Below are 27,073 nucleotides of genomic sequence, written 5' to 3'. Positions count from 1 at the left end.
CTTACGAATTTATCAACCAAAACCCTCTACCCTTCAAAATTAAGCATTTTAAAAACCCCTCATCCTATGTGGCATTTTTTAAAGAAGTGCGTGTGATACACTCGTTTAAAGAGCGTGAGGCTTGCTAAAAAGGCACCAACAACCATTTTTTTGGTGTCATCTTCTTCCCCAATGTTCATCCTCCATTGTTGAACAAAAATGAGCTTTTTCTTGGCTTTTCTCTCTCTCTCTCCAATTTTTTCTGTCCAATTCTTTCTCCCTTCCCCTATCTTCTTTGTTTGTTTCTTCTCTCAAATCTGGTTCTTTATCATGAATATAGAATCCTCTGGCCAATAATCCAAATTTTCTTTATTAATTCAATTATATGACCTTTGTAGAAGGAAACCCCATCAAAATTATCAAAAATTCCAACAAATCGAAAATGGGTCAATCAAAAGATCCTCAAAAATCACCACACCTCAAAATTAACCCATAAAGGATTTTCAAGTAGAAATTATGCATCATGTACCCATTAATACTTTCAAAAGATTTGAGTTTTTTTGAGAAAATTTAGCCTCAAATTAACCCATTAATTGCTGCCTCCTCTTTCACCATCTTTCTCGTCCTCATCCTTAGTTTCTATCACCACCTGAATTTCATCCCTCCGTAAATCATTGTCAAAGCACATCAAGATTTTTCACACAAAAGTAAAAGATTGGGTTAAGCAAAAGTGGAAGAACATATCAAAACCCATTTGAAGTTAAAGCTTGAATCTGAAAATTTGGATTTCGCTGGAGCATTTGAGTTCGAGATCTGAAGTATTATTTGATTCTTAAGCTAATATTGTGATTGCATTTTGATTGAAAAAATTTCTAAACCCTAAAATCCAATAAAGAAGATGATGACAAACAAAAAGGAAATGAAGGAGATAACATAAATAAACTAAAAAGAGGTGAAGAACTTATCATTGATTGGAAATTTTTCAATGGCAGTGAAAACTACAAAAAATCGTGAAGAAGAAAGGAGGACGGCGGGGGGGGAGAAGAAGATGAAGAATGTTTCGTGAAATGAAGTTGTGGAGGTTTAATTTAATTTTCCACATTTCCTTTCCTACGTGGCATTAAAAAATGACATGGAATCCAACGTGTAATCAGTTGTATTACACGCAATGTGAGTGGGCTTAAAAAGTGTTTAAAATGCTCTGTTTTAAAGAGTAGAGGGGTTTAGTTGGCAAACTCGTAAGTACGAACACCGGCATGACAAAACTGGACAAGTACAGGGGTCTCTCAGATATTCCACCAAAAGATATTCATTGTAAGAAGTTTTATTAAGTTTCTTGGAAATAGCTAAATTATAAGACAATGCATACAATTTTCATGGAAAAGCTACATATATAACTTGATTACATGTATAGCTCCTTCTTTTTTTAAGGAGTAAATAATTTGGTAGTGTTATGTTGGAATATAATCAATTTAAATATGTGCTTGGACATATATTGTCATATATTTTTTTTTAAAACTGAATTAACCAAAACACCGACAAACCGAACCAATGAAAAACATACTTAATTGGTTTGGTTTCAACATTTGAAAAACCGACTTAATAGGTTTGGTTTTCTTTTAGACGAAAACTGACCCAAACTGAACCATGATTACCCCTAATCAGAAGAAGGGATAAGAATTGACCTTTAGGATGTGTTCGGTATGGAGGAAAACATTTTCCAAAAATTTGGAAAATATTTTCTTTAGAAAAATAAGTTCCTCAAAAATGGGAAAAATGACTTTCCTAATAAAAGTAGGGAAAACAAGTCCACGAGTGCCACCACCCAACCCACCCCCAACCACCAAACCCCAACCACTCCCACCACCTCTACCCCACCCCCTGCCCCCACCCCCACTCCCCCAAAAAAATTAATTTTGCTTTGAAAAAAAAAGTTTTCAATATTTTATTTTTTTTGGTTTTTTGCACCACCCACCCCCATCCCCCAACTACCAAACCCCAACCCCTCCCGCAACCCATGCACCACTCCCCCCACGCCGCACCCTACCCCCACCCCCACCCACGGCCCTGCCCCCAAATCCCCCCCCCCCCCCGCCTTGCCCCTAACTCCCCCTCCCCCCCTCCCGCAATTTTTTTTAAAAAAAAACACCACCACATCCCTCCCCCTCCCCCCACCACCCCCCCCCCCCCCACTCAACCCACCCCCAACCACTCCCCGCACCCTACCGCCACCCACCCCCCACCCCCAATTTTTTTTCTTTTTTCTTAAAAAAAGTTATAAAAGATTCTTTTTTTATTTGTTTTCACCCCACCCACCCCCACGACCACTACTCCCTCCAAAAAAATTAATTTTTTTTAAAAAGATTTGAAAAGTTTTCTTTTTTTATTCTCTACACCCACTTTCTGCACGCACCCCCTACCCCCTCCCGAATTTTCTACTTTGTATTTAATTTTACCTTTATTAAAAAATTATAAAAATTGAAAGTTTGCGTGGTTATTGGAGGGGGTGGATGGTATAAAAATTCAAAAAAAGTAGTGTCCACACCCGGGGGGGGGGGGGGGGGGGTTCTGGTGTAGTAGAAAACCAAGAAAAGAAAATTTAAAACTTCAAAAACAAAATTGGGAGGGGGGATGGATGGATGTAGGGGTTGGTGTGGTATGGGTCCACGCGGGGAGCGGGGTGGGGGTTGGATGGATGTGATGGTTTAGAAAATCCAGAAAAAATTAAAAACTTCAAAAAAAAAATTGGGGTTGGGGGTGGGTGGTTGTGGGGGTTGGTGTCGTATTGGGGTGGGGGGGGGAGGTTGGGCTGGAGTTGTGGAGCTTAATTGGGTGGGTATTTTCCTGAAAATGATTTTTTACCAACCAAACAAACATGAGAAAATAAGTAAGAAATTCACTTATTTTCCGCTACCCAAACGAACATGAGAAAATAAGTAGAAATTCACTTATTTTTCAAGAACACATTTTCCTTCATACCGAACACACCCTTAAGGAAGTTAGAAGCCAATCTTAACTCCTGCAGCTCCGCAAAGGGAAGAAATTATGAGCTTTCCATGGATAAATCAACACTTCTCCTTGGCTCCTTTGGTCCTGTATCATTGAGTGAAAGTTTTAGTCACCCGCTTTGTGGATTTACTACAACCAACTTTTTCCCACTTACAAGAATCTATTTCTGAGCCACCCCAAGACAAAAGACCCGACCCTTGGGTAGTTTAAGGTATCTTTGAGTTTCAAAAGAGAAAAATTTTCTTCTTCCCAGCAACCTAACAGCTTGTTTGGATGGTTGTTAGCTGTTGTATTGTATCGTGCTATTAGTTTAAACACAATGTTTGTTTTGATTGTTACTTCAATTATATTTTAATTGTTAAAATTCATCGTTATATAACAACGAAAAGTCTCATCTTGCGTAACACTAATTTGGTGTGAATTGCGTGATTACCATATTTCTTTTCTCATTTTATCTTTACTTATTATCTAATAATCTTATTTCATACAACACAATACAATATATAATACGATATATTATGAAATAATATGTACAACCATCCAAACAAAATATAAATGTTACACCCCGTACTTGCAGAGAAGCACTTATCAAATTTGAGCGTAAGTATGTTGAACTATGGCGAAGTAAAACAACTTTGGAGTATAAGGGACGAAGCATTATTAGGTATATTTTATGAGTAAAGGATGCATATGAGGAATTCCGGAAGGTCCTAGGAATTGAGTGGAAGGAGTTGAGTTAGTATGACTTTGGAAAAAGATGAGCGTTATTTTGAACAACAAAGTATAAGCCAACTTGGGGAAAGAATATCTTTTAGTATATGAGGAGTTTTGAAGTAAAGCAAAAGCCTAAATTGAAGTTCATGAAGTCTAGTTTCCAACTCAACAAACCGCTCGTCGATACGACGTCAGAGTAGATAATTATGGACGTTACAAGTCAAGCTGGCAGAGCAGAAACGCGCAGCTACAGTGCGCGACACGAGCGCTACAGTGAGCGAAAAGTTCTAGGTCGGTGCAAACCGACCTTAGAATAATATATAAAGGGGATTTACCCTTTATTTTCATTCAACCACCTCCCCAAACCTCCCCTAACCCTTAGAACATTCTCCCAACTTCCTCCATAAATTTTTAGCCCCAAATCAAGTGAAACCCCGAGATTTAGGCTCGGGAAGCGTATAAGGTCTTGTAGTTCTTGTTCTAAACAATGAATCTCGACGAATAAAAGGAGGCCGCCGAAGATAAATAAGATTTCAAGCTCTACCAACCTTGATTGAGGTAAGGATATTCTTTACTATGGATATTATGAATTGTATCATGGAAATTTAGTTGTTAAAGCTTCGTAAAGTCTAGTGATTGGTTGAGAAATTGGGGAGACATCGTGTGGGATGTTTTATTAAGCATGTTGATGTTGATGATGATGTTGTTGATAGTGGTGTTGCTATTGTTGTTGTTTTGTTGGTATTGTGATTTCGGGCTAGGGATATAAACAGGGGAGATGCTGCCCGAATTCTGGCAGATTCTAAGAGAATTTAATTTGAAGGCTTAAGACAAGCATATGATGATAAGCCTAACAATAGTATGAATTCTCTTAAATGTAGATTTACGAGCTTGGGAGGACAAGAGTTAAGTAGTTAAAGTTAAGGCGACCGAAAAGGTATGTTAAGGCTAGCCCTTTCTTTCTTAAGGCATGATCCTATTGCTACGAACTTTTACAAATGATATCCATAATGATTCCTCTCATAGACATGCTAGAAGCTTACATTCTTGATGTTCTTAAGATGTTATTGATGTTGGTCTCACCTTATGATTATTGTTCCTTCAAGGTGAGATATGCCAATGATGTTAGCTCCATAATGGAAATCGGAGGTTTACCGACCTTACGTCACTCCGATGAATTTAGAAATGTCTTCTTAAGGAATGCTTTGTAAGACATGAGTAGTGAGCTAGTAGAAGATCCCTAATGAGGTATTTAATGCTAGAAGAAAGGTTTATGATGTATTTCAGGATTTGTTTGAGGTTTAGTTAATCGGAAAGAAGTCCTAATGGCTCAGAAATATGCTTATAAGTCTTATGTGATCATGTAGGCATTAACGGATAAGTGATGACCATGAGAAGCGCTTAGAAGCTAATAGGTAAATAATGAATACTAGAAGTATATAAAGGGTACCTATTGGGGATATTTGGATCAGGATGCACGTTCCGCAGCACATGCATTCATATTTACCACTGGTCTGCAACCAATTAGGCAGTTATTACCACTAAGCTACGACACGTTGGGCAGATATGTATTTACCACCATGCTATGGCTGGTTGGGCAGTTACCACCGTGCTACGGCCAGTTGGGCAGATATGTATTTACCACCATGCTACGGCTGGTTGGGCAGTTACCACCGTGCTATGGCCGGTTGGGCAGATATGTATTTACCACCATGCTACGGCTGGTTAGGCAGTTACCACCATCCTACGGCCGGTTGGGCAGTTACCACTGATCAGTTGGGCAGTTAGCACCAGGACGATAAGTAAGTTAGAGACACAGTATTGTACATAGATGTAGTTAAATGTTATGAGAGAATAGAGAGATATGCACACTAGATTCTCATTGGTAAGTCAGAAGTGCCAGGTTGATTCTTATCCTTCTTCTTGAAGTATATGTTTATTATGTTACATTTCTGCCTTACATACTCGGTACACTATTCGTACTGACGTCCTTTTGCTTGTGGACACTGCGTTCATTCCCACAGGTATAGACAGACGAGACTAGGACCTTCCACAGTAGGCTGCCTCCAGGTACTACTCTTGATTGGTGGGCTCCATTTCTTCCTGGAGCATTGCCGAGTCTGGGTTCGTATATGTATTTTGTGTGTGTTACGGGTATGTCGGGGGGCCCTGTCCTGACTTGTATACTTCAGTCATGTTCATAGAGGCTTTGTAGACAGTTTCTTGTATATAGCTTAGTTATGTCCTGTCAGTGGTTATCGTCGACATCGTGGGCCCATTGTACATTTACATATGCATGATAATATATTCATAGTTAGCCTCCTTGGCCTTACTTTTCCATTCGAGACATAGAAGATGCATGCAAGTTACAGCTTCGTTCGCTCGGCCCCGGTAAGGTGCCAGGTGCCAATCACACCTCACCGAGGTTGGGGTGTGACAGTAAACTTCTATGAGCATGAAGAAGCACATGTAGCATAACCCATAACCGCAAAATTCCTAAAAAAAATTCGCCGTACCTAAAGATCAATCCTAACTGTTTAGACTACATTGTCATTATAATATAGTCGTAGCAGCAGCTGTTAGGATATACTATTAATTATGCGGTTTAGCTATAGTGTTATTTTTTTTTATGGAACCATTGTTTATTTATTTATTCAATTAAATAAAATTTTATTTAAATAGATCATTTGTTTGCATGTGCGTTCTTTACTTATATAGTAGACGATTTAGTGTATGGATCTTTAGCTCATGCACAGAAGATTAAATTGTCAATTCTTATAAGTTATAAAGTTGAAATTCACAATCGAAGATGAAACTGAAAAAAATATATTGATAATTCTATCACAAGATAAAATATATTTTTTCTTGATTAGGGGAGTGATTTTGTGCTAGTACTTTTGATGTATTGAACGGACCAAGTAGAGATAAGTGTTTTTTTGTAATGAATCTATAGAACAGCCTCTTTAACTCATTAAATATACTTATAGTCCTAATCTTGATATAATTATTATGATCAATGTGATTTGTTCATTGTTTTGATTTATCAAAAGGTACGACTCAATTGTAGTGAATGTATACCTGATATGTTGGATAGTAGCCAATAACATTTGTGAAATAATAATTAGTTGATAGAATTTATGTCTCGACTTTGAGATTGATGATACCCCTCTATGGATGCTTACAAGTTTTCATGTGAAAATCCTGCATGTGAATTTTGTATCCATCACAAGAAATAAGTTAAGCGGAAGTATAAAGGATTGAATAATTAGTCAATGAACTAAATTATCAGTAATTTAATTTAATTGATTTGTATCTGTAATCTTAACATCGGGAGTTAAATATATAAGAGTTAATGAAAGATTTCAAATTAAACTGATCAGAGCAATTAAAATTTGTTAGTGGAATAATCTATAATTTATTGTGGTAGCATTAATTCATTCATATCTTGAATTAATGTCGCAATTGTAAGCCTAGTTATTTTCTCTGTGGTAGCTACTATGCCAAATTATTCTTGGACTTGGAAAATAATTTTCTTGGAAGAAAAGTAAGCCTACACGTTTTGAACTAGGGTTTACACCCTAAAATGTGGTTATAAACATAATGTTTTTCATCCCTAAAACATACACTTTTTTCTGAGCCGTGATACTCGCCTACACGAGTATTCTCTGTTCAAAGAATAATAAGGTTACATAGCATAAGACCTAAATTGTTGTGTGGTGGACGAGTTATGTAAGAGCTTCAAGAGGTTAATGATTCTAATCTCGTTCATTGTTATTGTTGTCTAGTTTAAATGTAAGTAATTGATTCTTACTTGCTTCCGCTGCACTTGTTCTATCAATTGGTATCAAAGCATCTTGGGAAGTTAAATCAGATTTAATGAAAGATTTCGAAATTAAACTGAGTAGTGCAGTTAAATTTTTTTAGTGAAATAATATGTAATTTATTGTGGTAGGATTAATTCATTCATATTTCGAATTAATTCTGCAATTGGAAGCCTCGTTATTTACGATGTGGTCCCTGCTATGCCAAATTATTCTAGGACTTGAAAAATAATTTTCTTGGAAGAAAAGTAAGCCTACACATTTTGGATTAGGGTTTACATCCTAAAACGTCATTATAAATAGAATGTTTTTCAGCCTTAAGACACACACTTTTTCATGATGCGTAATACTCGCCTACACGAGTATTCTTGTTAAAGAATAATAAGGTTACATAGCAGAAGATCTGGATTGCTGTGCGGTGGACGAGTTGTGTGAGAGTTTCAAGAGGTTAGTGATTCTAATCTCGTTTACTATTATTGTTGTCTAGTATATATAAATATAAATTATTGATTTTGCTTGCTTCCACTGCATTTATTCTATCTATTGGTATCAGAGCATCTTAGTGAGTTAAATAAGATTTAATGGAAGATTTTGAATTAACTGAGAAATGCAATTATAGTTTTTAATGGAATAATCTGTAATTTATTGTTGTAATTCATAGGATTTTTCTCATGCCACGAAATTCTTTCATTCCTTCCCTTTTTTACTTTACTTTTTTTATCATCTCTTTAATTTCTCACAAATGGTGGAAAAAGGTAGAATACGATATTGATGACAAAAAGGAAGGCGATACAAAGTTGCATTGGCAGATGGCTAGCAATGGCGAAGACAAAAGATAAAGTAATTTCATTCTTTAGTACTTTACTCTTTAATAAGTCACCGATTAATTTTGTTGAGTTTTCTCCTTTTTCATGGACTGCTCATTTAGGCCTTCTTCTTTGTTTCACTTTTTAATTTCTCACTCCAATACTGAAAAAAGGTACAATTTTATGACTTGAAATACCAACTTGATAAGAAGTTTCCCATTAAAGACTATGAATAATGAAAGGTGAACTCTTTCTGTTTATTATGTGAGATATTAATAACTCTACCCGTCCATGTATTAACTTGTTGGATTTTTGTATGTAGTAGTAGCAAATTTGACACTCCTAAGATGATTTTAAGTATTAATGTTGTATAGCGTTTAAAGTACGAAAATAAGAACTAAATGCAAAAGGAAAAAAAAAAGAATAGAAAGGAATAATTTGTAATTTATTGTTGTAGGATTAATTCATTCATATTTCGAATTAATGCCACAATTTGAAGCCTCATTATTTATTCTGCGGTACCTGCTATGCCTAATTATTCTTAGACTTGAAAATAATTTTTTAGAGAAAAATTAAGCCTACACATTTTGGATTAGGGTTTATACCCTCAAACGTTGTTATAAATATAATGTTTTTCAGCCCGAAGACGCACACTTTTTCATGATGCGTAATACTCCCCCACACGAGTATTATTGTTCAAAGAATAATAAGGTTATATATCAGAAGACTACAGACCTGGATTGATGTGCGATGTATGAGTTGTGTAAGAGCTTTAAGAGGTTAGTGATTCTTATCTCGTTAACTATTATCATTGTATAGTTTACATGTAAGTAACTGATTCTGCTTGCTTCCACTACTGTTGTTCTATCAATTGATATCAGAGCACCTTGGAGAGTTAAACAAAATTTAATGAACGATTTTGAAATTAAACCGAGGAGTGCAATTATACCTTTTTAGTGGAATAATCTATAATATATTGTGGTAGGATTAATTCATTCATATTTCGAATTAATGCCGCATTGGGAGCCTCGTTATTTACTCTGTGGTCCCTGCTATGTCTAATTATTCTTGGACTTGGAAAATAAGTTTTTTGGAGGAAATTTACTGCTATGCCTACACGTTTTGGATAAGGTTTTACACCCTCAAAACATAGTTATAAATAGAATGTTTTTTTCTCTAAGACGCACAAGTTTTTTTCTCTAAGACGCACATTTTTTCCTAAGTCATAATACTCGCTTAAACGAGTATTCTCTGTTCAAAGAATAATAAGGTTACATAGCAGAAGACTACATACTTGAGTTGTTGTGCGGTGGTTGAGTTGTGTAAGAATTTCAAGAGGTTAGTGATTCCAATCTCGTTTATTATTATTGTTGTCTAGTTTACATGTAAGTAAATGATTCTTGCTGGCTTCCGCTGCGCTTGTTCTATCAATTGGTATCAGAGCATGTTGCAGAGTCAAATAAAATTTAATGAAATATTCGAATTTAAACTGAGGAGTGAAATTACATTTTTTAGTGGAATAATCTGTAATTTATCGTGGTAGGATTAATTCATTCATATTTCAAATTAATGCCACAATTGGAAGCCTCGTTATTTACTCTACGGTTAGTGACGGAGCCAGAAATTTTATGAAGTTTGCAAAATTTAAAGAAGCAATAACAACAACAACATACCCAGTGAAATCCCACAGGATGGGGTCTGGGGAGGGTAAAGTGTACGCAGACCTTACCTCCATCTCGGAAGATAGAGAGCTATTTCCGAAAGACCCTCGGCAAAATTTAAAGAAGCAACTAACCAAAAAAATTAATGAGTGAGTTCACATCCATCTTGCTCAACCTGGCGACTATACCATGTACGACGTCAATAATTTGTTTTCCACCAGTTACAAACCATCTGATTTTTTTCCAGTTTGGGTTGCTTTTAGTTATAAACAACATGGCAAATTGTATAAACATATAATAGTTTTATAATGAATGGGTCGAGATTTTTACTAAACACATATCACACGTTCAAGAAAATAAACTAATTTATCGATTTTAACTTAAAGTGACACACTTCATCGGAAAATTATACCGTGTAAGGGCAAAATTTATTAAATATAACATATACTTAACTTTGCACACCCTTGACATTGTTAGAGTCTTTGGCGCGGCGAAAAAAAGCCTTAAAAATGCTTGTGAGGTTAGACGTTTGAATCTCTGTTAAATTTTTACTTCATTAATTCCTTTCTTATTCTTCAAACTCTTTTTTTACATGTTTCCCATAGCCCCTCCCTCAAACCAAGTTTTATTTGACTTTCTTCTTCAGGAGTCATTAGATAGTACTACTTGTTAATTATTTAATTTAATTGAAACTTTAATTTGGGAATTTATTTCTATTAAACATAAAATAATATTTCAAATAAGTTTCTATCAAAAGAATTAGAAAAAAAGGTTATATGCAATTACACATATACCATTGTATTTTTCATTCCCTCCTAAGTAGGTTATAGGATGTTTGGAACAAAAAAGTTAATAAAGGGTTAATTTCTTTGTCACGACCCAAACCGGAGGGCCATGACGGGCACTTAAGCCTTACTTTCCGAGCACCACTAGACACCCTTTCATAACATAACCATAATAAAGGTGGACCAGGAGAGTCATCATACGATAACCTGCTAACTCATACGGGAAATAAACTAGTAAGGGACAAGACCCAAAAGGACATATGTACATAAACATGCTGAACATGATAGTACGAGCCGACAAGGCCGCCACAGACATCTATACAACAAAATACTGGCCGACAAGGCCATACACAGTCTAACTGTATCATAACTGTCTACAAGCCTCTACTGGAGTACATGACATAATAAGGTCAGGATTGGGCCCCACCATACCCATATGTACAACAAAAATACCGTACCAAGACACGACAGCAACTCCGGGACAAGTGGAGTGCTCCAATATCAGCTGAACGACAACCTACTGATGTGGACCGTCACCCTATCTACCTGAACCTACTGGCATGAAACGCAGCGTCCCCCAGGCAAAAAGGGCGCCAGTACGAATACAGTACTGAGTATGTAAGGCATGAAAGCAACATAAAGAAGACATGAGAGCAACATCAGGAAAGGGTACAACCTGTATATCTGGAGGGCCACGATATGCATAAGTATTGTATATATGCGTATATAACGCCTGCTCATATATATATATATGTGTGCGTATATAATGCATCCTGCTCATATATATATATATATATATATATATATGCGTATATAATGCATGTCAAGCCTCTGTGGGCATCATCATCCTAAACATTGATCAGTGGTGCGTATATAACGCCTGTCATATATATATATATATATATATATATATATATATATATATATATATAACGCCTATCAAGCCTCTGTGGGCAATCATCATCATCATATCATATGTGTATATAATGCATAAGTATGATATAATACATCCTGAATCTGTCGGATTGACGTAAGGTTGTTACACCTCCGAACATCGTTATGAGATAGCATTTCCATCAACATGTGGCTCTATGAGGCATACTAAATCTGGAGAAAGGCTTGCTAAGAACAATATTACTAGAACATCAACCAACATAAACATCTCTAGCTACTAAGAGCGGATTCATCATGATATGGAGCTTCAGATATGTTTCGTTTCATAATGAACATGCTAAGAGAAAGAAGAGGTTAGCCTTAACATACCTCAAGTCGTCACTGCAATCCAATAACGAACTTATCACAACTAGTGTGCCAATCCTAAAATAAAGAATGCACATATGAACTCAGATAGCGTTAGTATATCACGTATATCAAATGATAATTTGATTCTAAAATGAAACGGGCAACACCTCCTTTACTTCCTCTTAACTACCACACAATCAGTAACCAACAACAACAACAACAAGTACTTGAATTAACTCCTTTTTAAACTCAATCCATCAAGATACATGAGTATACACCAAAACAGTTCGACATATGCTTCATATAGGACAACTACAGACCTTCTTCTTCCAAGTACACCAAGTATAACAACCTCAACACAATCTCAACACCAACTACTATCCATATAACAAGAATTTATCTTAAAAACACATTAATAACATGGCTCAAAACAGATTACAACTCTACATAAACTCAAGTTCATATTTGAACATTCCCTCCAACTTCTTTCCCTCCAAACCTAGTATAAACATCAAATAAACTCATAAACATGGAAATAAGATGAATTCTTACCTCAAGGACTCAAGAACACAGAAATTCCAAGATTACTTCACCTTGAAGTCTCCTCCAAAGCTACTACAAGAAGGAGAAACAAGCTTCAACAACACTTCAAAAACTTTTGTCACTCGATTCTCACTTTAATTCCTTAACTTCACTTGGGGGTTGATTACATACGTTGGAGAGGGTTTCTAGGAGTGTTAGGGGTCTCGAGAAATGAAGATAATGAGATATAATGAGTAGAGTACGAATTATATACTAAAAAGGGATGCCACCGACTTCAATTTACGGTCCATATATACGGACCGTAAATAAAATACGGTCCGTATAATTGGACTGTAAATTGCCAACAGTGGCATCACCCCCATTGTTATCAAAATACGATAGGGGTCAAAACAAATATACGGTCCGTAAAATCTTACCGTAAATCCCAATTTTCGTCGAAACGCATTCTTGTCGATTCATTTAACCTCTAATCCTTCCAACACATACTAAGAATGAACTTAACCCCTCGTATACTCAAGATGAACACGTCTAACCTTATAAAACCTTAAAGATAATTCTGCTCTCTAAATCTATAACAACTAACTCACGAAGAGACTCAACGTACAAAAATACGAGGTCTAACATCCTTCCCCTCTTAGAAACATTCGTTCTCGAATGTTAAATTCTCAGGGGTCTACAGAAATTTCGGCAGAGTCTCCTCTATAATCACACCACTACCAACCTGCCACACAACCTAACAATACAGTATAATGCCATACAAGGCTACAACAATTAATAACAATAATGGCCCCACACGACCAACAAAAGTAACTAACAGCATAGTGCATACCAGAAGATAATGGTATCGTGGTCTGCACCTGCTCTGGGATCGGAAACAATTGAGCATATCTAGACTTCATATCTTCCTCGGCTTCCCAACCTACGAACCTGGCGATCTAGAATAGCAACAGGGACTTCCTCATATGATAACTACTCTGTAACTTGAAAATCATCCACGGGTACAACTCTGGAAGGATCCCCGATGCACTTACAGAGCATGGATACATGGAAGACCGGCTGTACAGATCCAAAGTCTGAAGGTAAATCTAACTCATAGGCTACTTGTCCTACTCTACGCATGATCCTGTAAGGCCTGATATACCTAGGGCTAGGCCCGATGTACCTAGGACTAAGCTTGCCCTTATTACCTAATCTCATGACACCTTTCATAGGCGACACGTTCAGAAACACCAGTCATCTACTTGGAACTCTAAGTCTCGTCGTCGATTAGCTGCATAGGACTTCAGTCGACTCTGAGCAGCTAACAATCTCTCCTGAATGAGCTTAACTTTCTCTACCGCCTGCTGGATCAAATCAGGCCCTATCAACCTTGATTCTGCGACTTCGAACCATCCGATAAGAGATCTACACTTCCGCCCATATAGGGCCTCATACGGGGCCATCTGGATACTGGAGTGGTAGCTATTATTATACGCGAACTCAATAAGCGGCAAGTGATCATCCCAGCTACCTCTGAAGTTTATCACACATGCTCATAGTATATCCTCGAGTGTCTGAGTAGTATGTTTAGCTTGCCCGTCTGTCTGGGGATGAAATGTTGTACTAAGGTTCACCTGTGTCCCCAGTCCCTTCTCGAAGGATCTCCAGAAGTTAGCTGTAAATTTCCACCAGTAAACCTCTCTGATGTCCAGGTACATCTTCGTCGGCCCTGGATGAATAGAATAGAGGAAATAATGAGCTTCTGCCATAATCTGCTGACGTAACCCTACAACATCCGGAACACACAATCTGCCTCCATACTTCAGAACTCAGCTCTACTATAATGGATGGGACTAGATAGAAACATTGGTAATTGACACATTAAAGTAGGATGGTTGGCAAAGAAGGTGAAAAACAACAGATAGTGGGATTCCTTTTCTCAGCAGTTGTCTACCAAATTTGGATAGAGAGAAACAACCACAGATTTAACATGAAGAAGAAGACATACAAGGCTCTCATGAGAGATATTGCCTTGCAGCTCACATTGTAGGGCAGAAACATGTTAAATGGGCAACCTAATTGCATAGTTTAGATAGATTTCCAAGAGTGTAAGACCAAACTGAGTTTATAACAGGCTGATCATTATAGAGTTTCCTGATGTTTCTTTTGTTGGTTCGTTTTGAGAAATCTAGCTGAATCCAAAGCTAGTTGTATAGAATTGCTTATTGGTTAAAAAAAAATCTTTTCATTGACCGGAAAAAAAAAATCTCGACCCATCCATTATAAAATTATTATTTGTTTATACAATTTGTCGTGTTTTTTATAACTAAAGCCAACCCAAGCTGGATTTTTTTTTTTAGATGGTTTGTAGTTGCGTAAAACAAATTATTGACGACGGACATGTTTAAGTCGTAGGTTGAGCAAGATGGATGTGAAGCCACTCACTAAAAATTCTTGTTAGTTGCTTCTTTAAATTTTGCACACCCTTCGTAAAATTTCTGACTCCGCCATTGGAGATAAGGACTATAAGGGTATGAGTGAAGATGACGTGTTGGAAGGTAGGTATAGTTATGACACAATCAACGGTTATTCCCTACATCCGCTAAGGAAAACATTTTTGTCATTTGAGAACTATTTCCTAGCAAAAATAATACTGTAATTTTTCTAAAAATTTTGACCAAACGGTAAAATTGGAAAGCATGACCCCATCAAAATGATAAGTGAAAGGAAAATAATTCCACAAATTCGCAATACAATTCGGAGAAGGGAGTCGTTGTTTCTTGCTATATTCACGAAACCCCACATTGATTTCTTCAGGTAGTTGCTTGTGTATGTATTTATGGGAATTAACCTGTGATGTTCAACAATTGGGACAACTTTTGAATTGGGTTTCTTTAACTACATGCTTCAGTATTGCTCTATCGGTACTAAATTTTGTTAAATTGATCAATTTTAGACCTGTTTATAGAAACTAACTTATATGGGGTTGATTTTAGATTACAATCATGGTGTTGTTGAGTTTGGTATATAGTTATTTACTCCTTCTATCCAATTTATGTGACATTTTTTCCTTTTTAGTCGATCCCAAAAAAATGAAAATTTTCTATTTTTAGTAACAATTTAACTTTAAACTTCCATTTTATCCTTATGTTTTCTGTATTTGCTTTGCTTCTTGCTGTATTCACGAAACTGCAAATTGATTTCCGCCAGGTAGTTGCTTAGACTTTTCAATGTAATTTGCATATTTATGTGTCTCTGTGAAACCCTGTTGTGTATGTATCTGTGGGTCTTTCCTTTTTTTTTTCTTCTTTTTCTTCTGGGATTTAACCTGTGATTTTGAATCGGGAGAAATTTTGAATTGGGGTTGTTGAGTTTGACACATAGTGATTTTACTCCCTCTCTTCCAATTTATATACCCCCTTTGTCCCAATTTATGTGACATTCTTTCTTTTTTAGTCCGTCCAAAAAAACAACTTCTTTCTATATTTATTGACAATTTAACTTTGAACTTTCATTTTACCTCTAATGAGATGATTTATAGTCACAAAAGTTTCTACGACTTATTTTATACCACAAGTTTCAAAAGTCTTCCTTTTTTACTTAAACTCCGAGCCAGTCAAACACCTTCACATAAATTGTGGCGGAGGCAGTGCTACTTTTGGGACATCCCAAAATGTTCGACACCATCTATTTTGTGTGCAATTTTGACAACTTTCAAGAATTTCAGATTCATTAAAAGTATTCAAATTTTAAACTTTACGATGGTTTCTACATTAAACTATCATTTCGACAGTTACTTTAATATTTTCTTCTATTGTGATATTTAAGTCAATTTAACATCTTAAGCTCTGTCCGGTCAAATGACGTCATATAAAACAGAACGAACAGCTGTACAATGCGACATATCGAGTATTTCGTTATTGAGCATCAGTTAAATCAGTGTAACTAACTCAAGCCATTCATTCAGAGAATTGTGTGCTTCAAATAATGGCGTCCAAAGTGATCTCAACAAGAAGTGGTCGATTCTTTGAATCAGTTGGATTAATATCAGCATTATTGTATTGGATGCTGAAATTGTGAACTTTAATTGAAATTTGATTATTATAGTACTGTATTTATATATGTTAGTATTTTTAAATTTTCCTTAAGTTGCGGGCTTCACTTCAAAGAAAAGTGCGCTTCACTTTTCACTTTTCATTTCAAGCTCCATAGATATTGTTGCTTCTTTGCGCTTTTCGCTTCTAAAAATACTGAGTTAAATATGAGGAGCTATTTCGATGTAAAGATTCTATTTTTCTTTGAAACGCTACTGCTCTTTGGGATAATTAGTCATGGTTTGGCATCCTTATATTCTAATACCAAGTCTTTTGTTTTTTCTCAGGAATTTGAGTTCTTTTGGTATAATCCTTGTTGGGTTATTAAGATATCAGTATGAGTTTAACATTAGCAATAATCAAATAAAGGGGAATATTAGAAGAGAAATTTGATAAAGTGTAGCACAATATGTATCGGCCTGTGCCTACTAGTACCCGTGGTGGGGTACCTACAGATAGTGGAGATCCTGTGGTGACATTGGACCAGGTTCCATGTTGGAGTAATGCTGAATTTAGGTATGTATATGAGGATGAAGATCCTACTAATTCGTACTTTCCGGATCCTTTGGCATCTGTTTCTGGGTCTGAGGGCAACTCTAGTGGCATGGTTTCTAAGTTTCCCGTGGATCACGAGATTAACTCCAAGATATACTTGTGGAGAGGGGACCCTTGGAATCTCGAGGTAGATGCTGTTGTTAACTCTACTAACGAGGTAAGAGGTGACACTTGCATACCAGTATTTGTTTCAGATAATTACTTTTTGGGACCGCTCAAAAGAATAATAGCCAACCAATGCATAGGTTTTGTCTATTAAGGAGCCGTTTGGACATGATTTGAAATCATGATGATTTGAAGTTGAAGTTGAAGTTTTGTTTGGACATGCAATTTGGATTTCTTAAGTTGTATATTTCCTTAGAGACATAAAAACCCCACAAGTTGTGAAAACCATCAAAACTTTCCCAATTCTTATACAATCTTACCAAAATCGCAAGTCATAGTTCATAACAAAATTAATACGCTACTAGAAGGCCTTTCTAAAAAATACAACATCAATTGATCAAACTTTAGTTCAATAAAATGGAAAATTGAACATGAGTTGTAGTGTAACTACTCTTTAATAGAATCCTCTCACATGGTTGGTAAGAGTAAATTTGTTATAGATATACTACCAGCTTGTAGATCTTTTAATATTTGATATAAATGGTTGGTAAACATGATTGGTAAATATATATACCAACTTATGGATCTATTTTTACAAAATATAAAATTGTGGGTCAACTTTTACATTTAAAATATTTGGAATCCCAAATCATGCCTCTTTGGATGATTTGGGATTTCATGAGATCGCATGTCCAAACGCTGATTTCATCTCATGAGATGAAATGCATTTTTTCATGTGAGACGGCAACAAAAAGGTGAACTTGTAGCCAACAGTTCCTAGTAGTTCATCTGTGTATCTCTGATTTAAGTGAACTTTGTCTAACTTTATTAAGCAAGGGGATGACTGTAATTGTATGCGTGTTCTTGAACTGAGACTCACGGTCCAAAACATATATCTTAAGTTTTAATTTTATTTCTCTGAAGGAATGGGGTAGGTAGGAGTGGGTTAGCATAAAAGTTGATAAGTCTTTTCGGGTTTGCAAGTTTGGAACTTGTCTAGAAATTGAAACATATAGTTTTTTTGTTTTGTCCCATACACGTCTTACTTGTCACTTCCCTAAACACTATGTGGACAAACAATGTATTAGAATTGTCCAAATCTATTGTCTATTTAAGATATGGTTTCACCTGTTTTATACTTTTATGTAGACATTCTTTGTATCGTCTATTGATATATATGCTTCAACATGAGATTTACTCCTCTATTTTGGTGGTCACAAGAACTTAGATGAAGCTCACAGCAGCCCAGGATTGCATGCTTCAGCTGGACCTGGTCTTTCAGAAGAATGTACCTCATTGGTAAGTTCTTTACTGCATTAATTTGGATTGCTTATTTTCTGGGCAGGTTTGCAAATAGAAGTTGGAGTATGACTTGTGGCAAACTGTTGAAGTTCCAATTGTACATTCCTTCTTCAAACTTAAGGAAGTTATCTCCCACTTTTTAAAATTTATGCTGTTCAATTTCAACTGATGACAGTGATATTTGAAAGACTAATATATGGTTTACTTTTCCTTCATAGGAAGGCTGCCGAACCGGAATGGCAAAAGTTACAAATGCTTATGAGCTTCCTGCTAGGTGGGTATACAGGATTATTTTTCTCAGGACTTGTGCTATATAAGCTTTTTCATCATCTTCATATTTCTGCATGTACTAGAAGTAAAGAAATGTATTACAATGTTCTCACTTGTAGAAATACCTGTCCTATGCATTCTTTTCTTGTTAAATCTGTGAACCCAACTAAGCTGGCTGTTCATAAAGGAGCATGTACTCTGAGAAATATACCTCTCACATGGAGCTTGGAGTTTTTCCTTTGGATCGTTACTGCACTCGTTGAACATGTAAAGAGATCCATAATCTTATGTTCTACAGAACCATAGTAAGTGGTTTGGTTAGAAATTTGTGTCTGCCAGCTAACTTGCAATGATATTTGACATATTTATAAGAAATTTCAGTATGCACAAACAGTTTGACACTTCGTTTGGATTTTCTGAAATAAGAATCCGGTATAGCAGTAGTTTTATGAAACACAGTCTTATTTTTAATTGTACTTTTTAAGTTCTTATCTATTCATTGAAATCATTAGGCCGCTATTAATTGAAGCAATCTTGGCACCTTAACTTTGCTGATAAGAACATGGTGATTTCAACCTAAAGATAAAGGAAGTGAGAGTTCACTTAATGTCTTAATTGCCATTTTAATTTCCAAGATCTGTATCATGGTTGTTCAGGTGGAGTAGCTATATTCTTGTATCACCTTAAACTGCTAGTAGATTATGGTCTGTCAAAGTTAAAAGCAAGAAATATTAAGTGTTCTACTTCCTTTGAACTTTGTTTTACATACATTAGCATCTTCTAACTATTGACCTCATATTCATTTTATTCTTGCATTGTGCAGGAGGGTCATACATACTGTGGGTCCCAAGTATGCTGTAAAATACCATACTGCTGCAGAGAATGCTCTAAGCCATTGCTATCGCTCTTGCCTTGAGCTTCTAATAGAAAATGGGCTCAGGAGGTTGACTGATTGTCATAATTTCATCTCTTACGTTGCAGTTCCCCTGATGTTGATTATTAAAGGAAAATAAAAAAGAAGCGAAAATTTAAAAGACTGATCTTGTACCATGTGGGTGCAGCATTGCTATGGGATGTATATATACAGAAGCGAAAAATTACCCACGTGAACCAGCTGCTCATGTGGCAATAAGTAAGATATCTCTGTTGTCTATTTTCATAATTTCTGCCTCAATGTTTCTTAAGTGATATTCAAGTTGCAGATATACATAACTCTGTTTTTGCTGTAGCACTAATGCTATTGTATCTCCATTATAAAGATGTTTTTATGTTTTAAACATCTATTCCAATGATCTTTTGCTCCACTGCTTCATAATGACATCTTATTTCACTTTGATTAGGAACTGTACGGCGGTTCATCGAGAAACAGAAAGATAAAGTAGAAGCAGTTGTTTTTTGTACTACTACATCACAAGATACAGAGATTTATAAAAGGTATTCTTGGGGCATCAATCTTCCAGTGGATAGATAGCAGAGGGAAGGAATTCCGTCAGTTCCTATTCTTTGGGAATTCCATCCATCGATCTCTCGAGTGGTATTAATTCATACATATCTTTATGCTGCAGATTGCTTCCACTCTATTTTCCTCGGGATAAGCATGAGGAGGAAGTTGCCCTTTTAAAACTTCCAGCAGATGTTGGGGATGAGAATGGGGAGACAACTATAGATGAACGTAAAATTAGAATAAAACTGCTACCAAATGCAAAAAAGTCCAATCCAAGGATTCCCCAGGCCTCTGTTGATTTGTCTATCAGTAATGTTGGTTTGACCAGGTTAGTGGCAAATTCTGCATCCACACTATGTTAACATACAGGGAGCCAAGTTGCTCATATATTATGTGAAATTGAATAAATTTGTCCTCCGTTATATTTTTCTAATCCTGCACATGTCATTAGGAAAAAGTCTTATTTCTTACCGTAATCTTTAATGGAGCTCCAACCTGAAGTATGACAATAATTTTAAGTCATAGTCAAAAATAAGTAAATTTGGATTTTCTTTTCACAAGATATTTTGATACGTAGAGTCCACTCATTTCATGTTGGAGGTTTGTCTAACGACAAGGGTTTAAATAGACCCAAAGTATAACGAAGGGTAAAATTGAGCAATTCTCGATAGTACAATGCAAATTTATACCTTTTCCAACCAAAAAAAAATAAATAAAAAAAATCATCCTATCATTAAATTTATAACCTACAACTTCATGACCTGCTTATGTGAGGAGGGTAGGCTTCCCAAACTCATATATGAAATTTAGGTTTAAGGTTGAGCTTTAGAGACTCTGTGAGTACAAAACTTTGAGCCGGCCAAAATTATTTCTGGATAAGCACATAGTTGTAATACATCTAAAAAGAGGGAAAATCCAAAGTCTATTAACTATTCTGTCATATTGTGTAACTGGTATTACAATTTGTTTAAATCAAGGAAATGGATCTTCACTGAACACGTTTAAGTACTCGGGCAATAAGAGTGACATAGAAGTTAAATATCACTCAACGACCAATTGAATAAAATAAGGAATTTCCATACCTTCGTTTTGGCTTATTAATTTGAATCCAGACAAACCAAATTTCTTTATTTGTACTCGTTTATTTCTTTTCTTAATTATTAGCACAATATTGCTTATTGATGTTTAGTGTTGTTCTGTATGAATGCAACACAAGTTGTAAGGTAAGTTCCGTATGTCTAATTTCCATACATGGCATTGATCGATCATCACTTATCTTTGAGGTTGATGGAGCTTCTAGCAAGACCAACTAAATTTGACATATTTTAGTAGAAGAATAAAAAAATAAAAAATAAAAACTTATGATATTTAGAAGTAATCTTAAGAAGTAAAGGGCTACGTTTCTCATGAATAGTGATTGTTTCCATTACTGATACATACATATATCATACACATTAGTTTCCAAAAAAAAAAAAAAAAAAAAAAAAAAAGATACATCATACACCCGAGATGTTGATCGTGTGCATTTTCCAACTGGTGGAGGACCCAGGATTTTATTCAGGCAGGGTCAAATAGAAATTAAAACTGTGACGGTAATCGATGATAAGATTAGCTTAGTTTTTATACCTATAATACCCTTGAAATTTTCATTTTGAGTTGGTACTATTTTTATAAAAAATAAACAGTTAGACAAAACTACAATTCTAATTTTAAAATTTCAAGCTCTCTTAGAATTAAGTTAATGACAATAACAATCTTGAAATTTTGAAATACCATCAATAAATAAGATCAAACTAAACAAATAATTATCCAAAACAATAAATAAATAAATAACGTAACCTACATGTATCCCCAAAAAAAGAAGAAGAGAAAAGGGCACAAAACTTCATAAATTACAAAAGTATAAACTAAACAGATATAGATGAAGAAATCTACACATACACGTAATTTTTAAAAGTTACATTATTAAACGATAAATAAAATAACCTAGACTATTACAATTTTAGTATAATATTCATAAATTAGTAGAAGCTAATAAAACAAAAATAATACATTCACAGACACATAAGAGAAGTCTGGTAGTACAAGGACGAAAGCAAAGGCGGATCTAGGATTTGAAGTTTATGGGTTCCTTTAAATCTCAAATTAAAAAGCTATTATATGTGCCCAATGGGGAATTGAGCTCTAATCCAAAAGGCCACAATGCTTAAGCAAATTCCATTTCTAGCATTGGAGGAAGAGCCTACTTTGTTATTGATTTCCCAACAAATGTATCTTATATATTTAATAGATTTCTCAATATAAATACACGATCAACGTAAAAGTTACTAGGTTCCCGGGCCAATTACCTAGATCCGCCCCTGGATGGAAAGACCTAGAAATTATCGGAACCAACGTCTGCAACACTTTAATGACTTAAAAAAATTAAAAGTGCATCAACAGGAACTGCGCATTGCTAGGTTCGAACCGACTTGACACAAGGTAGGTCCGCCCTTGTTTCCAACTCTGAATATATTCATTATAGAAATATGATTATTTCTCCAACAGTCCTCACGATTGAGTTTTAGGATTTTAACTACATCTGTCTAAGAAAGTAATTAATTTATACCTTAAAATCTAGGTTGTGCAATTAGTTTATTTCTGAATTTGATCAAATTATCTCAATCAACTTTCAATCACTTGATTATGTGGTATCAGACATCTATATATATAAGTTAAAAACTCTTAATTTATGAAGCATACCTTCAGGGAAAATATATTGGGAAAATAGAGCAAGCGACTGCGGAGAAGGAACTGGAGAACCTCCTCAACTTGTTGAAGGAAAATGCTTTGATGAACTTAAGGCTAGAGAAATTAAAGGTTTATTAAAGTTATTTGTTGTTAAGCATTGTTGTCATTAGCACCCGTTTCATTTGCAACATTCTTATCTACATGTTCATGGAGTTGTTTCTTTCTCTCGTCAAGTTTAGTCTGCATTTTTTTCCTATGAAAAAAAAGTAGATGACGAAAGGAAGAAAGGAAAAAACGCAGACTAAACTTGTTGGATGGAAGAAACAACTCAATCAACATGTAGATAAGAATATTGAAATTGATGCTAATGACAACAATGCTGGGGAAGAGAATGGTGGGCATCATTAGGATGTTGATTGAGCATGTAATACTTTTATTTTCTTCTATCACTGTTTTGTCATCTTGTCTTTTAATAGCATTTCCTAATTATAAGTTTGTTGCTCATTGTTCATTTATTTATGTTATCATTGTCATTTAATGATTATGAAGGATATTTTATTTAAGTCAATAACTTAGTTATATGTATCCTTTAACTTTTCATAAAAAAAAGCTAGTTATATGTGGTCATTTCCCAATTTTTCGCTGACCATCGTGTAAAAGGTACACTGTCAGAGTAAGTGCTATTTACATGAAGTAAAGGTCAGTGAATGACGGATAAAGGATCCATTAGTCAATGAGGTGAGTTACAGGTGCTTTCTAATAGACTTAAGAGAGTTCTGGACGAGACCGTTTCTTCTTCACAAAATGCTTTTGTCAAAGGAAGACAAATTTTGATGCAACATTGGTGGCGAATGAAGTGGTAGATTCGAGGAGAAAACAGGGTGTTCAGAGTGTTTTGTGCAAATTAGATCTTGAGAAGGCTTATGATCATGTAAACTGGAAGTTCCTGGATTTCATTGGTCATGGGGAGAAATGGAGAAAATGGATCAGTTTTTGCATCTCTTCTGTGAGATACTCAGTTCTAGTGAATGGAAATCCTTGTGGTTTCTTCGGTAGTTCAAGGAGGTTGAGGCCGGGAGGGGGTTGAGGCCGGGAGATCCTTTATCACCTGTGCTTTTTATTTTGGTGATGGAAACTTTGAGTAGGATGATGGAAAGAGTTGTTTTAGGCGGACATAAAGGTATCAATGCTGCAGTTGGTGGTGCTCGTACCTTGTCGGTCATTCGTCTTTTATTTGCAGATGATACTTTAGTATTTTGTGATGCAGATGGATCAAGTTGGATTACCTTGGACAACTGTTGACTTGGTTCCAGGTGGTGTCAGGGCTCAAAATCATTCTCAGGAAGTGCGAGATCATTCTCGTGGGTGAAGTGGTTAACATTGATTCGTTGGCTCAAGTGTTGCCTTGCAGGGTAGGGACCCTTCCTACTACCTACCTTAGTCTTCCTTTAGGCGCAGCGAACAAGGATCACGGTGTTTGGAACCCGGTCATTCAGAGGGTAGAGAAGAGGCTAGCAGGTTGGCAGAAAAGATACTTGTCCAAAGGAGGGAAAGAAGTGTTGATCAAGAGTACTTTGTTGAGTATCCCTACTTATTGTGTGTCCCTTTTCAATGCTCCTACCGGTGTTATAGAAAAGATGGAAAGATTACAACGGAACTTCCTTTAGGATGTGGCGCATGGGGCTAAGAAGTTTCTCTTAGTGTGGTGGGAGATTGTGACATCTCCTAAACGGTGGGAAGGACTTGGGGTTAAAGACTTGAAGGTCTTTACAAGGCACTTCTGGGCAAATGGTTATGGAGATTCGGGGTGGAGGGAGAAGCTTTTGGAGTGGGGTGTTACGGAAGGAGGATGGAGAACAAACGTGATTACTATGCCGTTCGGGTGTGGAGTGTAGAGGAATATAATGAAGGGATGAGAAGCTTTTTATGATAATACCGCTTTCAAGGTTGGAGTAGGGAGTAGAGTGAGGTTTTGGGGGGCAAAAGTGGTGTGGAGGTTTGGTGCCGAAGGATGAGTTTCCGGTTTTGTATAGGATGTCTTGCCAAAGGGATTCATCGATTCAGCAAGTTAGGGGGACACAAGGGGGTGGGACTTTTTGGGACTTGAGGTTCAGGAGAGATTTCCAGGACTGGGAGGTGACCGAACTTTAGAGTTCACTAGCATTACTTCACAAGCAGTGCTAGCAAGTTGACTGAGTTGGGAGTTGGGGAATAACAAAGTGTTCTCTAGCTCCTTCTACAAGAAGCTTTTGGTGAGAGCGAAGGTTAGTTTTCCACACATTTCTGTCTGGATTCCTAAGGTGCCGGGGAAGGTGTGTTTTTTCACCTGGTTAGCTACTAGATGGGCGATTTTGACGGCTGAGAATATTAGAAAACGAAAGGTTTTCTGCATAAGAAGTTGTTTCCTTTGTAAGGAGGCGGCGAGGATGTGGATCACATTCTACTTCATTGCATGGTAGCCACACGGTTATGGTGGGATATCTTTAGATGGTTTGGTGTTTCTTGGACAATGCCAAGATCCGTGAAGGAGATGATGTTCAGCTGGAGGAGCGGAGCTAGAAGAAGAAGGCACAAGACGTGGAATGTTACTCCTTTTTGCTTTAATGTGGGTCATTTGGTAAGAGAGGAATAGGAAAGCTTTTGAATGGGTGGAGATGAGCTTTGCTCAACTAAGGAGTAGTCTCCGATCCCTTATTTTCTTTTGGTGCACCCATGTAGTTCCCGTTTGTATAGAGGATTGGGTGACCTTTGGAGAGAACCATATCTTGTAGGTTTCTCCTTTTTTTTTTTTTTTTTGGGTATACACCTTGTATATGGCCAAGTTGGCCTTGTTATTATCAATGAAAACATTTACCTGATTAAAAAAAAAAGAGGCAAAAACACTATGATTTCCTCTCATTTGTCGAAGTCTTAGTGGATAGAGTTACCCGATACCTTTGATATTAGGGAGCAGTAGGTTCCCTATGGAATTAGTCGAGGTGCGGGCAAACTAGATCGGATGCCACGATAATAAAAAAAACCTAGTTATGTGTAAAATTTTGAATTTCGGTCCAGTGAACCTAAAACGGTAATCTCATCCAACCTAAAGAGTATTATTAATTAATCAATAACAACTAGCATGACTTTGACACAATTTTAGTGGATCACTTTTCAATTATGTTTCTCTAATTAGGATGAGGATACTTAGCAAATAAATACTCGTAAAAATCTACTTTGGGATCTCATATGGTCTCATTCGATTCTTCACCACCCGCTGGTTCCCTTTCTCCGTCACCTCCACTGCTGCCGCCGCAGCCGGACAGTACCATTCCGACAGCAACAACCTTCTTCTACTCCTCCACAAACGCTACCTATTGCCACTCATGCTTCTACCACTGCTAGTGTAGCTTAAAGGGGAGATTTTGAAGATTGCATTATGGTTGTTCTATAAAAATGGCACAAGCCCCATTTTTTTACTTGAATTTCTACCGAGTTTTTGTGCAATGACGATTATAACCCTATGATAGTTGAATTGTAGTGCGATTATGTAGTAGTGAATGACGATTATATTCTTGCAAGAACATACTCTCCGTGAGTAATACGAGTAATGTGAATTGCTATCTACAAAATTTCACTTATTGCCTTTCTCAATTGGGAAATATTAAAATGCTGGGGGAACTTTTGACCACTAGTCCACTCACTTTACATTGTAGCTCTATATAACGATAGGGTATAAATACACCTCAAGTATAATAAGGATCTACAACTTCGTGGCTTGCTATTTAAGGTGGGTAGGTTGCCTGACTCATATGAAATTTGGGTCAGAGGTTGATCTTTAGAGACCATGATAGTACAAACCTTTGAGCCTGTCAGAAAATTTTACTAGATATGTATATCATCTTAAAACATCTAAAAAATGAAAAATAACCTAAGTCTATTAATTAACTCCTCTATCATATAGTAGAATAGTATTACACTTATTTCAATTAAGAAAATGAAGCTTTGTGTTGAACACGTTTAAGTATAGGAGCAATAAGAGTGATATAGGTGTTAAT

General features: G+C 36.2%; 1 protein-coding gene across 4 annotated transcripts in view; it reads left to right on the top strand.

Moving 5' to 3' along the window:
• The first annotated feature begins 15,123 nt into the window (after window positions 1–15,123).
• Window positions 15,124–27,073, top strand: part of LOC132615475 (uncharacterized) — a 21,851-nt gene continuing 9,901 nt past the window's right edge. The window contains exons 1-8 of one of the 4 annotated variants that reach the window (XM_060330081.1): window positions 15,124–15,356; window positions 16,921–17,345; window positions 18,515–18,592; window positions 18,814–18,869; window positions 19,689–19,808; window positions 19,927–19,997; window positions 20,206–20,299; window positions 20,431–20,637. In XM_060330081.1, coding sequence (XP_060186064.1) covers window positions 17,043–17,345; window positions 18,515–18,592; window positions 18,814–18,869; window positions 19,689–19,808; window positions 19,927–19,997; window positions 20,206–20,299; window positions 20,431–20,637 — 929 coding nt within the window. In that variant the 5' untranslated portion in view covers window positions 15,124–15,356; window positions 16,921–17,042. Of the gene's footprint in view, window positions 15,464–15,647; window positions 15,750–16,920; window positions 17,346–18,514; window positions 18,593–18,647; window positions 18,721–18,813; window positions 18,870–19,688; window positions 19,809–19,926; window positions 19,998–20,205; window positions 20,300–20,430; window positions 20,638–27,073 lie in introns of those variants that run through there. The other 3 variants (XM_060330082.1, XM_060330083.1, XM_060330084.1) reach the window with 3 other exon arrangements.

The sequence above is a fragment of the Lycium barbarum genome, chromosome 10 (assembly GCF_019175385.1).
Source record: "Lycium barbarum isolate Lr01 chromosome 10, ASM1917538v2, whole genome shotgun sequence".
NCBI classification, from domain to species: Eukaryota; Viridiplantae; Streptophyta; class Magnoliopsida; order Solanales; family Solanaceae; genus Lycium; species Lycium barbarum.
This window is presented reverse-complemented; position numbering and strand designations above follow the sequence as displayed.